This window comes from Harpia harpyja, chromosome 1, assembly GCF_026419915.1.
Source record: "Harpia harpyja isolate bHarHar1 chromosome 1, bHarHar1 primary haplotype, whole genome shotgun sequence".
Lineage (NCBI taxonomy): Eukaryota > Metazoa > Chordata > Aves > Accipitriformes > Accipitridae > Harpia > Harpia harpyja.
Genome location: NC_068940.1, coordinates 62,856,921 through 62,872,222, shown reverse-complemented (window position 1 = coordinate 62,872,222; position 15,302 = coordinate 62,856,921). Strand labels below are relative to the sequence as shown.

Here is a 15,302-nt window from a genome sequence, read left to right as displayed (position 1 = left end):
CAACGAAGTCTGCCACTCTGTTTTTTTCTAGCTCCAAGTAATCAAGACAGTAGGAAAGCAGCACTTGAATTATGCTTGTCACAGTAACCTACAGACCACGGTAGGTGTAAAGGCTATTGCAGACTAATTTGGTGGGACCCTATGGTAAGAGGCAATACTGACCTTATCAGACCTTCCCCCGGAAACCTGCAGTGACAATATCCAGCTTTGCAAGCTGGACCCTCTTCCCCAGTAACACGCAAACACAATGCAAGCTCTTTCCTCCAAACCAGGAACAAAGACTGCTGTTATTTCCTATGGTTGGCTCAAGGAGAACTGCACAGCAACACCAAATCATAGCAGCAGAAATGAGAAACACTTAAGTTATTTACTAATATTTTATTTTAAAAATGATTACAAAATATGTTAGAAAGTTCTTAAGACCAAAAAAGCATAATACATTAAAAAAAGACCACAGGTTTAGAATGGAAAAATATTTAAGCATTTCAAAATTATTTAAGTGGAAATTCAAGGCAACACTGGCAACAAGACTGTATAAAATTTTTATTTTATATATATAAAACCACTTATTATTATCCTGATTTAATAATCATTAAAAGTCACTTAAATTCTCAAAGGTATTAAAAGTGATATAGCTCTGAACAGCATAAAGTTTACTATCTAGAGAACTGCTTATGTTTACAGCAATAGACTAAAACAAAGATGAATTTCCATCTTAAAGGCACTACCAGCATCTTGATTTGTTACAATTTTATATATAACCTTTCAAACATTTCACCAAGTATGTATTTCCCTTCAGTGTAGAAAGCTTGGTATTTTTATTGCACAAATTTGAACAAGGATCACCGTGACAGCCATTATGCAAAAACATCTTGTGCAGAGCTCAGAATTGTGTGAGACAGCTCACTGCTTTTTCAAGTTGGAGGGTGCAAACGTAGAACTCAACTGTAACAGACCACAAGCCTTCCCCACTATTTTTAAGCACAGAGTGCAAGCAAGAAGGCACAATTTCTTCACATATTTAGAACACAAAGGGCACTGGTAGCATTGTGATTTTAATGTGGGCTAAACACCAAACACAAAAATGAACATTCACAATCTACACAACACACGTGCAGATTTTCAGAGGAGAAACTCACAGTCCAGCCACTTAACAACAAGTCCTCACATGTCCTGGAGAATCCTCTGCACTGATTCTCAAGGCGCTGTAAACAAAGCCTGAAAGTGGGTGCAGAGCCTTTAAATATTTTTGGATGGGCTCAACTGGAAAAGACGAAAGCTTTTAATGTGTCTGAGCAGGCTCGCAACACCACTCCCAAGCACCATGGTGAAGAAGGGAGAAGACAATCCCCAGGTAGACGTACTGGGCCAGTTGCTTCTTTCCACAGGTTTTACTGCCAGTTAAGATTGTACAGAGATGGTTACTTTGCAAACAGAAGAAGAAATTTAAGGCAGTTGCTTGTAACAGCACTTCTGCCAGAGCTCTCACCACTCTCCTGAACAATCCCTAAACCACTTGAGTCAAAATCAGCCACCTTAATTTAAGCAATTTAAATAGCTGGTTTAAATAAAGTAGGCTGATTTCATCAGAAGCAGGCTGGGAAACAAGCAGTCTGCTTTGCTGACAGAGCACGGGAGGGGTAAGAGACATCCAGCCACACATGCAGAGCTCCTGCAAAACCAGATGTTTAATCCAGCTCCAATGCCATTCTCTGGGATCAATCTAATTAAAAGACAGACACTCAAAGCCTGGATCTGACACCAGAAGCATCAAAGGGGGCACATTAAGACTGCAGGAGACCAGTCTGCTCAGCCACTGCAGCAAGTCTGTCCCCCATCTAGCCTGTGAGGGCAGAAGAGCCAGGAGGGACACACACATGCCCCTTTACCTTAGGAAGCTGATACAGCAGTTAAGGAAATGACCCCACAGAAGCAGAGAACAGCATACACACTAGCAAACCTGCTTCTCAACTATTTTAAAAACATAACAAAAAGAACACCTCATACTTAATAAGCCTAGGATTAATAGTACCACCATGCAGAAACTGCTTTGTTAGCCAACAACTGGTTTGGAAGCAACAATTTAGCAATTGCCTTGAACCTATACCCAATATGTGACTTGCTTGTAGTATTAAACTACTATGTGACAGATTAATGCCAGCTAAACAGCATCTGGAGTGGAGCAATATGTATTGTTGTAAAGAATAGCAGGACTCTTCCTATTAGTAAGTTCCTGTGATATACAGGAAAACAACTAACCAGTTTCCCAAAGACTACCATTCGTTGTTTTCATTAGCTGCTGGCAACGCTTGCATCCCTTTCAGTCAGAGATGGAATCTGATCCTCCAATCTATGCATGGATCATTCAGTTGGTGAAAGAATGGGTATAAACTACCTACTTGGAACAGCTAAAATGAAAATGAAAAACATGCCCAAACACCCTTACTCTAACAACCCAAAACATGCCAGGGATGCCAGCATGTATGTAGTAAGAGAATCCATCAAACTGTTCTGCAAAGGTTGGCAGTATGCTTCAAAAAGCCTAATAGTCAGATCATGGGAGTCAGTCAAAGTCACTTCTTCTAACACCAACTCCTTGTGGCACCTTTTCATAAAGGTAACTTGCTCTGTATTTCAGTTTCTCTCTGAAGTGTCAGCAGTAGATATCATAGATAGGGAGGCTGAGGCAGAGAGATGACTTTACAGATCCCTGTCGGTACCACTATTTCCAATTCAGGAATGGACACCAATAACAAAGCACTTAGGTGGAGAAAAGTCTATAGAAAAAGCAACCAAAACCCAGAACTCTATTCACATATTTTCAAGCTGAGAAAAATTACAAGAAAAATTACCTTATGATAAAAGTCTTGTCATGGTGCTGCATTGCTTAATAAATACCAGCAGCAGAGTGTTACTCTTACACTATATTTACAGCTTTTAATTATAGATCAAGATTTAGAGACTATAGACATTTTGATGTGAAAACAAATTCAGTAGAATCCTGGGCAATAAAAAAAAAAAAAAAAAAGAAAAAACCTCTTAGAATATTAATCATAGGTATGGACATGATCCCCAAAGTAAGACATTGCAAATCATAGCAGAGATATTTTTCATTATGGCAAGCTTCATATCACCAGTAACACTGCTTGTAAACAAAACATCTCTAATCTATCCAGTTTTCAGAGACAGCTACAGCAAGCTCGGTACACCCAGACTGAGATCAAGTTTTAGTGCAAACGGACACTAATAAATACAAGGAGAAAAAAAAAAAAAAACAGTCCAAAAAGCATTTCTTTTTTGCAAAGCAGAAATGCTATGAAGGAAAGTATGTCTTTTATGCATGGCTCTGAAACCAAGCTACAGCTTAAACTTGATGCTTCACACCACCTGTCAAAATTTTACATCCTCCAAGCAAAGTGTAGTGTTAGGCTTAAGTCTCAGAGCTTAGAGAGAGAACATCACAAATTCATATTCATCAGAAAGTGGCAGCACTGGAAAAAAACTCTGACCTTCTTTTACAGTCCTTTGTCTTACAACAGCTTCCTCATCCTTTTCCAAATATAGCTTGCTCAGCCAATTTCTGGAGGGCTTAGTCTCAATGCTGCCACAACAGGTTACAGGACTATAAATTTGTCAGACTAGGGTATTGATGAAATGGGAGTTAATGCCTGGAAGACACAGCAAATGTCATGAGCACTCAAACAAGAATTGTTTTTGCATAATCAGCTTTTTCTCATTTGCTTTGGTATTTTGGACATCTCCTGGCTTACAGCAATTTGCTTTACTTTTGAAGGCTCTCCTCTTAAGTGAGGTCTAGCAGTCTTGCTTCTACCTCAGACATTTGAAAAACGCCTTTTCACCACTCCATTTCTTTTACAGCCATCAACGTCTGGTCCAATATGTCCGTCACTTGTCTGCTATGTGTTGCATCAGTAGTGTTTCTTGCAGTCATACAGCCTGTTGCTTTTAAGACACATCAAGGGTACAAGTGCTAATTTACCCGTTTACCAGCTGCCTTAGTAGCAAGAAGTCTCAAGCTAGTGCCCTATTTATAAACAAAGAAAATGGTGGGGTCCATAACCATTCTGGCAATACTTACCATTAACTATGCATAAACAAGCTGCATATGGTATTAATCCTGCAAGTAATATTCACCAGGATAGTATTAACCCTGCAAGTAATATTCACCAGAATAGTACCAACACGCTGTAACATTTTTCCCATTGATGTTCAAATTGCCACTTTTTGGGTTACTTCGTGAAAATATTTATTCATCTTTTTCCTCTCACAGCTGGCTTTTCAAGTTTCTTCCTGTAACTTTTGTAGCTTTCAAAACAATCCGAAAGAAGATTCTGGCGCACAAGTCCAAACTTTGACGATCATGGGGTGCAAACTGTCTCCTTAATATACCATTACATTAGCCCCCCATAAAAACCCTACACTCGCTATTCCATTAAACTGATCTCCACAGACAGAACTGAGACATATGAATAGTAAAACCAAAACAAAACCCCTTATGTAAGGATAAGCATTTCTGTTAGGCTCCAATTAGGTATCCCTTTTACATTCACAGTTTGACCAGTAAGTACAAGAATGAATTCTGCTGTACTAATCTATAACTCATAACAGAATTATCTGGTCCATTTATGCAGAAAATATCTTTAGGTTATAGCTCAGAATTTATGCATCACACATTAATCTTTATTAGTCACCTCTGTCAAAATCAAATCAGCACACTGTTGTCCTTAAGTTATTCTACTTAGACAAAAGTCTTTTTAGTGTGTGTCACCTGGAGAGGTAGCAGGACCAGTTATTAAGCAGGACCAGTTACCTTAGAACATGATGCTCAAGATGCCATTACTTGACCTAAGGACCTATAAAAATTTGTGATGAGCAATGCGTACAAAATTGGTTAGAAGGGAGACAGAAGTTGTTACCTACAGCGCACCGAAGGTTCATTTTAGTTTGCTCCATTCAAAAAGAATGACATAATTCCAGAAAGTTAGCTTTGTTTATTCAGTGGCTGATTTTCTGTGTAACTCTGAGCATTGCCAGGATTTTCAGAGGATCCGTCGACATTTTGTTTCCGACTGTGAAAACACTCTATAATAACTTCAGCTGAAAATGCACCACTTGCAAGAAATCCAAACACCTGTGAAATTGAAAGGAATATATAATTTTTAAATGTACAAACATTGTTTGGAGAGATTTGCTGGACAATTTACATACATTAATAATGCTTATATATAAAGTTTCCAGTCCTCCTTAAATCGGTAGTTCCATTTAAATTAGAAACAGATCAGAAATCATAATTCTAGCACATGTAATGCAAAAGTTTTTACAGTTCTCATTCTCTTAATCAAGTGTGAACCATACAATATGTTCTAAAGAGCCCTTAATAGTAAAAGTATATTCATTTTATTGCAAAAATTAGTTATTAAAGAAGCATGGCATTGGTGGTATAGCAGAATATTTATCCAAGAGATGGCTGCTGATTAAAGGGACTAAGTGAATAAGAGTAACATGTGGAAGGTGAAGGGAGATAAGATCCACAGAGCCTAAGCAAGTTCTTACTGGGTCAGCAAGGGGGGATGAAATGACATTTTGTTAATGACATTTCATTATTAGTCATAGCAAGATAGTGGTAAGGAGAAGGTTGTTTTTAGCAGCTTCTATCAAACAAGGATACACACACATGCCTTATTCTAACTTTTACGTAAATTTCACACAACTGGTTTGGGCCAAAGCAATTTGACACTAGTAAGTCTTAAATCACAATAGTTGGGGTTTTTTTCCAACTCCAGAAAAAAAAACTTGAAAGAATTTATACTCAAACCATTAGGTTTGAATATATCAACATCACAAAAGATGACTATACAAAAGTGTGTATCTCTAATAGCTTGTGCTGCCTGTGGAACAGAATTATTTTGCTTTCTTTCCTAACTCATTTTTTCTCATTCAAGAATAAAATAAAAATTTTATCTTTTAAACTCACATATTCACAATTCCAAGGTTATTCAAAAGAAGTGCCAAATGAGTGAGGAATTATGAGATCCACAGCATCCCAAAGCCTCTTCCGTGTCCCCCGGGAGATGCATGCCCTGTTGCGCTTCTATTTCTGTCACTGAGGAAACTGCTGCTCTTACTGCAGGCTTTGCAAGTCAGCATTCTTCACATATGCTTTATAATGCCTGGTAAAAGGCATGGTTTCTTGCTGACTTTGTAAGGAAGTGGCATTATGAAGGGACAATTGAGGAAGAAAGTAGGCATTTCAGATATCAGAGAACTGGGGAAGCTGTGAGAGATGGCAGCATCAAAACAGTGACAGACGACGGGGAATAATACAGAGCCAAGGCAGTGAAGTCTGAGGAACCCAGAAGCAAGCCACAAACACTGGGGAGCTGCAAGTGCATGCAGAGCTTTCCAGCAATCCTGAGGAATGCCTGCTCTTTGGATTTCCTGCGGTTAAGTTTCTGGAAGGTCTTAAAAATAGCTAATTCCTCCTGAAACATCAGAATGCACTGAATTCTGTTCCCTGCCCAGTTTCTTCCCTGCAAATTCAGTGAGGTTTAGAGGGCAGAGAAATTCACATACAAGATAAACACAAAGTAAATGATGCAATTTTAAGACTTACACATGCAGCATTTTCAACAGCAGACCCAGAGCTGGTCGCAGCAAGCACTATTGATGCTAACAGAAAACAGACAGCTATGGCTCGCATGGTCCATAAATTCTGCAAATATAAAAAAATGAATGTTACAGAATTGTAGATATACTACCTGAAAAAGAACAAGCATCATAACAGCAGCTGAGTTAATCTGCCAGTGAATTCATGCTTGGAAACTTTGATGATAGTGGGAGCTTCAGAAAATATATTGTACAGCTATATTCCAAACAACATTCAACATAATCAACTATTTAAAAGAGTCTGCATGACATACTCCCCTGTTTTTGTCATCTTTAAGTATTTCATTCATTTCACCTAACTTTTTTCACAATCAAATTCAAGCTCAGGTCAACCACGCTAGCATTATTCCCTATGCAAAACATATGGGAAATCAGAAACCTGTAAGTAAATGTGTTCATTCAAATATCTTACTACACTCCCCTATCTGTACCTTCATGTAAAAAACCTACTGTTTGCTCTGAAAACAAATAGGAAGGGACACTCATAAGACAGTGTAATATTCCTACTGACTGTACAGAGCAACTTTGTGCCACTGCTGGATCTTCTGAAATATAAAAGCATAAACTGTAACAAGTATGATTATTACCAAAAAGGAGGTAGGCTACACCCAGTAGGAAAATAGATAGGGTAAACAGGCAAGTTACAAGTACCATGCTGGCAGTAAACTGTGTTCTGTATATGTACATATATGCAATGACTATGCAGTAGTATTAGTCTGCGTGAAAGACTTTCACACAAGTTCTAAAATCCTGCAGGTAACCAACATGACAATTTTGGAAAAAGTTATTAATATAAAAGGGACTCTCAAAGTTGACTATAAGCTACTTTAATCTACCCTTTAAATAGAGGAGATTCATTCTGCGTAGCCTTTTTACTCCGCAGTAGTCTTTAAGCACTTACAAGAAATGGTTTGTTTAAAAAAAAAAAAAAAAAAATCCTTACCACTGTCTGTACTTTATCTTCCCCAAATGTTTCATATACTTCAGTGCAATACACACACAGGATCAGAAGGCTCAAAAGAAAGGCACTGCAGCTTGTGAATTCAAAGAAGTAAAGTCCACCACACTTGATACAATCCTCCACAATTTCTTCACAAATAACAGCCAGAAGAGAGAGAATCTGCAAACAAAGAACATGCTTGAGTTGGATCAAGTCTCTTAATATCTTCAGCAAATAGACATCTCTGATATGAACGTTAATAAAGACAGCTGTAAGAAAAATCCTCACTCTACAAAGAACCTGGTAAAATTCTGCACTGTTTTCTTACAGGCAGAAATAATCACAGTGACATGGTTTACACTTGCTGTTAAAAGTTGGTCAATAAACTACACTCAGGTAAGCTGAGCACACACCGCCAAATACAGGCTTCTTGATTAGGCAGTCAAGATTCCTGATTTGTGGTTTTGTGCGATTGCCAGTTGGAAGCAGACAGGGCAGACAGCGTGGAGAGCACACATCCCACTCAGAACGAGCAAAAATACTATTGTTTACTACTTACAACTGCACTTAATTTTAAATGCATTTGGGTTCAGGGCAGAGGGGGACATTGGACGGCATTGACACAGTCAGCTACCTCCCTGAACGTTTACAGCTGACGTTACCTCCCTTAATAAAACTTCAGAGAAAGTGCATGTAGCTAATAGCTCATGTGCTTATGACCCAGTAACGACACAAGCTCAGCTGTACTTGTAGGAACCAAAACTTTAAACTACGTTTAACTATGCTGGACAGTGCTTAACCTATGTAGAAGCTTACGTTCACCTTCCTGCCAGATTATGTTGTGAGGAAAGAACGTGAGTTAATTCCTGTACAGTCACCATAAACCTGCTCCTGGATTTTCTACTATTTTATTGTACAAGAAAGAATACTGCTTTATTTAAATGTTCTCTCATTTTGGCTACTTCCTGCTAATTTCCTTCATCCCATAAAGTTGACACAGCATTACAGATCCTTGTACTAAGGAGTTCACCAAATTAAAACAAAACCATTAGTAGGAATCAGACGCAGTCATAAAATTGAGACTGACAGAAAGATGATGATCATATTTTTAGTAAGAGTATATGGGCAATAATGAGGTTGACAGTTCTTCTTTAACAACGTAAAAAATCAAATTCTAAAATTCAGAACTGTTCTTGGAAAATAACCACCAGCCTTTGGTTTCAGCTTTCTGACAGTAAAAATAAGAACAATAATTTAGCACTTGGGAACTGTAAATTCCCCCTGCTAAGCCAGACCTCATAAGGGTACTTCAAAGCATCATGTTTTGAAAACACTGCAATCATATAAAGTAAACAGGATCTCAGAAAGGGAAAGAACCGGAGCTGGGCAACTGCAATATTACTATCAGGCTTCCACATACTTCCCTTCTCTTCCGCAGTGGCTGGCAAGGCAAACTTCTCAGCAGCCTTTGCACCTAAAACAGTGACTAAAATGGCTGTCCGAAGAATGTTTTGAACTCTGAATTTCCAATTTTTAAGTATTTTTTTGCATTTCAAAAGATTTGCTTACAGCTGCGTCCAATGACTCAATTTCACATTTTTCACAAGGTCAGCTAAAGTGTGAGATACATTTTCATGCATAGTTCTAGCTTTTTTTATCAGCACTGAAAACTGAATGCCATCACTTTCACCTGGGATGAAACAGAACAGAAAGGAAATAAACCTGTCCTTAAAAAGAATTTATAAGCCCAGATAACCATAATATGATCTAAATAACTGAAAAAACCTCTCTGCTGAGTGTACAAACAAGTAGAAAAAAATCCCACTCAAAGAGTAGCTTAGCTATAAAGTGTTCAGTGTCAAATAAGTGAGATTTACCGAGTGGAGTCCTATGTGGGACTTGTCCAAGTCAATATTCAATTTTTTATTAATAAGCTGAATAACAAAATAGAGTACATCATTAAAAAAGCTTTGGCTTGAAGAACTTTAATCAAAGTAGTGTATCAACAGCACATTTATAAGCTGCCAGAGAGTTCTGCTTGGATTTCTTAACTTGCTTCCTGATATCACTCTGAGAAACAAAAGGGATTACTCTGTTGTCCTACTACAAAAAGAAGAATACTTTTAAATACCACTAAAAGAGTAGCTCCTAATTTCAGCTTATATAGTTACAGCTATATAACATAGCAAGAAGTTTTTACTAGTATTAGCCAGAAGATTACCATCTCTATTATTCATCTGCATTTTAGTAACATCCCGCTATTAGATACAGCATAAATACATGAGCCACTTAAAACAAGCCAGGAGATTTCACATTTCATTCAGTTTCCCAAGAACCGTTCTGCTAGAGATCCAACTTCATCTGTCAGCATTAGTCCTGGGATGAGCGCAGACCTCTACAGGCTTACATGAAGCAGCCAACGCTCCTTCTGTTTTGTTTTTATATCTGCCTCCTCCACACCGATCCCATGGAGAATCCCTAGCAGCTGATGCCCAGAATATCACTACTGCTTTTGTCTGAGCTGTCAATAACAAGTGAAGAGGGGCAGCTCAGTAGTTCCTCATTTTCTGGACAGCTAAACCTTCTGGGCAGAGCTTCTTTCACCCTGAAGCCCAGGGTAACGCCTGAAGACAAAAGCAGGCAGCCGCCACCTTCCTTCCCTCTTGCCCAGAGCCCTGCACTGCTGCGGATGCAGTGCCAGTGTTAGTGGGCAGGCAGAGATTACCCGGCAGGTAGGTCAGGGCACAGATCGGAGCAAGCAAGGGCTGCAGAGGGGTGCACAGGGACACAGACAGGCTGGCACCAGGCTTGCTGGTTCCTGCAGGAAAATCCACACCTCGCCATATGCATGCACTGCTTGCTGTAAAGGGAAAAGCATCGTTGGAGATGCAGTTTTTAACGTCTTTTTTTAAATTATTACTCCTAACTGTCCATATGTACACCAGAAATTAAACATCTTCATCTGTGCCTTACCAGCAAGAAGTTATTCATTACTACCGACATTACTGTTGGAAGTTTCTACACAAGTGTCAAGTTTCTAAAGTAGATTTAATAACTGAAAGGCTACAAAAGAACGCTACAAAAAAAAAGCAGATCAATGAACTTTCCAACAGGCCTCTGAAAATGCTCAGCAGTTTCTAGTACAAAATCTTCTAACTGAGATGGGTGCACATATTAATTCTGTAGGTCTCCTCAATCAGGGCTAATATAGGAAGTGAACAGCTCAGAAAAAGAGCAGATGTTTAAGACTGAATAACCAAAATGCCCTAACTGGAAAGGAAAATTGTAAGAGTGAAACAATAGTTGATGACAGGTATTTCTGTTTTAGATAAGAATTCATTTCTACCTCAGTCTTGGCACAATATGCGCTGTGCCATTTAGCTTTGTGCAGAATCTGAACCAGTCATAGACTAACAAAAACATTCCACCTATATAAAAAAAAAACCAAACAGTCTAGAAACCCACGCAATAAGCATGCCTCCCAGCATCCTTTTGGCAGTTACATTTTCCTTATTTCATTTGCCCAAAAAGCTTTAAAAAACAGACTAAGATTACAATGTATGGCATTATTAATCAGAAGAAAACCATTTCTAAGGTCTAGAAACCAGTTTTCTGCAGGTCAGTTCGCAGTATTTTGCGAAACACTTGATCACTTCTATAATGAAGACAGCTGATTTTCTGAGTGCAAGACCCTGTTTAGCAGTCCACACCAGTGCTTATCAGTGCATAATTCCAATAACAACCACTACTGTAACACAAGGCTGATAATGACCATCACTGGCACTTCCAAAAATCAACGCTTTCCCAAAACAGGAACATTTTTCTTCCTGCAGATACTGAGGCTTCCACCTTGAGGAAATTCTGGGGCTCGTTTAAAGTGTTTTGACAAAGAACTCCAAGATCTGTGCGTTTTGACAAAGGGATACAAAAGGGGAAGGAAAAAATGTTGGAAATTAGGAAGGTGAACGACTGTAACTCCATTTTCTTTTTCTTCTCATTGAAGGACAGGTACAGGCCATAAACTGCTAATTCTTTAGAATCATATCAAGCAGCTACCCATCCTGTTCAGGATAATCATAATTTTCCTTTTTCCTACCTAGAAAGCTTTTTAAATAATGCCTCTGTTCAGGTAAACAGTTTAAGACTTTGGTACACCAGTAAATTTGCCTATGTAATGGTTTATTTTAGTTGGTGAACCTACTTCTATAAATGATCTGCTTGTCTGGGAGCAACAGCCAGCAGATCTTACTTTATTAATTTCCAGTAGATGAAGCAAAAGTTTATGTCCTACTATACTTATTTATTTAAAGCCTTCTTGGGTGTGATTTATTTTTAAACACTCTTAGAAAACATTATTTTTGGCAGCGCTACTGTTACCTTTACCACCACTCAAGAATCTTAGAATATTTCTGGTTGAGGGTTTTTACTGTGTGTGAAACAAAAGTTAAAAACCAAACGTCCTCTTTTCTGCGATGACGAAATAATGAGAAAGGGTTGGAAATCACCTACAATTCCCATGAGCATGAGACATCTGACTAAAAAGCCACTTTGTTGGCTGGAAAACGTACCCTGACACACATTTACAGTCAGCTGCCCTTTCCCACCGGCTGCCCTTTCCCACCGTCAGTTTCACTGCCTCCCTGCCAGTACTTAAGAATGATGCTCCTCCCATCCTTATCAGTGGTCACACTGGCACATTTTGGAAGAGCCCATCGCGGAGTGTAGAACAAATGGGAGTCTGAATCACGCACTCAACTGCTGAATGCGTTCGGGAATAACGTTACACACAGCAAAACGCAAGCAGAATATAAGCCTTCTATTTCCTGGTGGGCACAGGACTGCCCAACACAAAGTGATGCACTGCAATGTCTCATACAATAGGCCACCATCAACACTGCACATTTCTAGTGCAATTTTCTACCATGAATCATGGAAGAAATGAGTGCTCCGACTTTAGCACAGGCAGCGCAGCGTCGTAAACTTACAAACGGGCTGCAGGGGCGGCAGAAGAGGGAGGTCGGATTTGATGACCCAGCAAGCCCTTCCCAGTTCTACTGCCCTACCCTGAGGTTCAACCAAAGGCTTCTACCTCCTGTTTTCATCCAACGTGGCCCTCAGAAGAAAATACTAAGTTTCCTGTGAGGCTTCCCTCTGATTTTTAACCTTAATGACAGCAGGCAGGTGAACCACACAGGCTGCAGCACCGAACCTTGGTCGCATGACACACGCAACCATCAGATGTCAGCACCTGCTCCCGGAGCTGCAACACGAAAAAGGAACACGGCTGTTATTTCCCCACCATAAAATAATCTGAACCTGTACAGACAATGGTATTATAAGACACCATGCCAGCTTTCCAGCTGCATTACAAGTCTGTGCAGCTTTAGTGACGAAGAGCAGAGGCCGGCTCTGCCTGTGGTACCTCTGAAGTCAGGCTTTCGGGTGGAGCGAGCCCCTTCCCGACCGACAGAAACGACTCCCCTGAAGCCTGCGTACGGCCGTCTCCCCCAGCCTGCGCTTTGCCACTGAAGAGTTTAGGTTTTTAAGAGGCGGGTTTTGAGGATTGCCCCAAAGCCGGAGGTCATGATAACACGCCCATTTCTGTACCAAAGTTGCACTTTCGGCAAGCAGGGACATCTGCAAAGGACACGGGCGACAGCCGGCGGCGCGGTAGCAGCTGCTCGCCCCCACCCCGCCGCCCTCCCGGCCGGTCCCAGCCCCGCGCACCCGGGCGCGGCCACCTCGGTGAGACTTTCGGCCTCTCCCCGCTCCGCCAGGCAGCCGTTCTGCCAGGGGCTGCTCGCTCCGCGCAAGGCCCGGCACGTCCCCGGCCACGGCGGGGAGGGGAGGGAGAATGACCGCTGCCTGCGGAGGTGCGCGGGCGGGCGGCCAGTCGGTCGGTCAGTCAGTCAGTCAGTCAGCAACCGCCCGCCGGCGGGCGGCAATGGCCGCCCTGGCCCCGCTCCCCCGCCTCGGCTCGCCGCCGGCCGCGCCCGCCGCTTCCCAGCGGGGCTGAGGGGAGGCGAGGAGGGGACTCACCGCTTGGAGCGCTTTGGTCGGCAGCCGCCATCCGCGCAGGTGCCGCAGGGTGCAGCCGAAGGGGCGGCGGGACGGCTTGGCCTGCGGCTCGGTGGTCTCGTTGTAGACGTTGTCCATGGCCGCGCCGCCGCCGGCCGCCAGCTGGGGGAAAGCGAAAGCAAAAGGGCGGCGGGGGCGGGGAAGGGGAAGGAGAAGGGGAAGGCGGCGGCGGAGGAGGCCCGCCTAGGCCCCGGCGGGACGAAGGCGCTTCCTTACAGCGAGCGCCATCGCCCCCCGCCGGCGGCCGCGGCTGCCGAGGGAGGCGGGAGAGGGACGGCGGGCCGCGGGGGCTGGGGGGCCGCGGGGCGGTCGCGCAGGGGTTGCCTCAGGCCTGGGGCTGTTCTCAGTTTGGTAACGGGTGCTTATTAGGAAGAGTTTACACGATTATTTACTTGCCTGTTGTCACACGAGATTACGACATCAGAAGGATTTTTTTAAGCCAAAGCTTTCCCTGCTTATATTCCTTGTTGTCAATGAGAGAAAACACTAGTATCCCTGGGGAATCTCTACTAATACGCTTCCATACCTTTTCCCAGATCGACTTTTAAACAGCTTTTGGTGCCTATGTAAGAGTAGATCAAGCCCATTGAATGTAAGCAAAGGTGTGTTATGTTCACTTCTATATTATTAATGTGTTATCCACAGAACTATTATGGTCCTTCATAGTCAAGTTCAGATATACTTCACTCACTTGAATTCAGTCAAATACAGTCTACTGATAGAAAAGTTGGCAATTTGCTTCATATGTGCCTACGGAACAGAGCAGGCTGTTCAGACACTGCCTCTCTTCAGAACCTCACAGGGAAGTGGAAGGATGTGTGCTACAGTGACCCATGAGGTAGGTGCTATTTTTAACTCCACCAAGGGCCACCGTTAACTGGATAAATGGAGTAGTATGAGCCAGATAAAAGCAGTTAGGCCACACTCTGTGCTGAATGCATACCAGCAGGCCATACACCTGACCTCCCAGTAAGACAACACAAGCCAGGGGAACATGCAGGGTCACCAGGCAGGATGATACAGACTTGTCTGTGCCATAAATTATGTTCAGCTGCAGGAATTAGCTTGAGAGGCAAATGAGCAGGGCAAGTCCTGCAATTCCCAAGGTATGGGAGTTTCTACTAAAATAAGTAAGGTATTGCCATGGGTGTGCCCTAGCTTCTGCCTGGGGTTGGGATGAGTCTAATGTAGCTCTGCTGGCACAATCCCAGACTGCAGGACTGAGCAGGTGGGTGTAGTCAGTAACGTTTACTGTTACCACTTACGAGTCCCCAGTGCCTTCATTACCTTTTTTTTTTTAATATGTACATTATAAATAAGATCACATTACAGAGGCTGGCATCTCTCTTCTGAAGGAAATTCCCTTTTTGTTTTGTTTTCTTCCTTGATAATATCTCAAAACTGGCTGAATAATTTGAAAGCCACAAAGTGTGTGACTAGGCTGTGCTGTGGTCTGAGGGAGACAGGACTTAACAGAGGTAGAAGCAATTGTCTGTTCTTTTCAGGTGTTCGGTAGCATCTAAGGCTATTTTGTAGTTGTTCCCTTTTTAATCTTTACCAGTGTCTTGATGCAGCATTGCTAGATTGTGAACACAGA

The 15,302-nt window shown here is 41.7% G+C and overlaps 1 protein-coding gene across 2 annotated transcripts; it reads right to left on the bottom strand.

The window, feature by feature from the left end:
• Positions 1-526: 526 nt before the first annotated feature.
• CMTM6 (CKLF like MARVEL transmembrane domain containing 6) lies at positions 527-13,880 on the bottom strand. 2 transcript variants are annotated; one of them, XM_052797395.1, is made up of 4 exons: positions 13,667-13,880; positions 7,631-7,807; positions 6,635-6,733; positions 527-5,152 (listed from the first exon to the last, which is right to left on the bottom strand). In XM_052797395.1, exons 1-4 carry the CDS (start codon positions 13,781-13,783, stop codon positions 5,003-5,005), a joined length of 543 nt encoding a protein of 180 aa, XP_052653355.1. In that variant the 5' UTR covers positions 13,784-13,880; the 3' UTR covers positions 527-5,002. The 2 variants fall into 2 exon arrangements, with proteins under 2 accessions (XP_052653355.1, XP_052653364.1); XM_052797404.1 differs by lacking the exon at positions 13,667-13,880 and adding an exon at positions 12,791-13,173.
• Positions 13,881-15,302: the final 1,422 nt, after the last annotated feature.

What these genes read in the sequence shown, in the direction of transcription:
- CMTM6 (XM_052797395.1), bottom strand. Translation starts at nt 13,783, where the DNA reads ATGGACAACGTCTACAACGAGACCACCGAGCCGCAGGCCAAGCCGTCC. An exon ending in AAGATAAAGTACAGACAGTG is followed by an intron (nt 6,734 to 7,630) that starts GTAAGGATTTTT and finishes TTATATTTGCAG; the next exon opens with AATTTATGGACCATGCGAGC. An exon ending in CTGTTGAAAATGCTGCATGT is followed by an intron (nt 5,153 to 6,634) that starts GTAAGTCTTAAA and finishes TCAATTTCACAG; the next exon opens with GTGTTTGGATTTCTTGCAAG.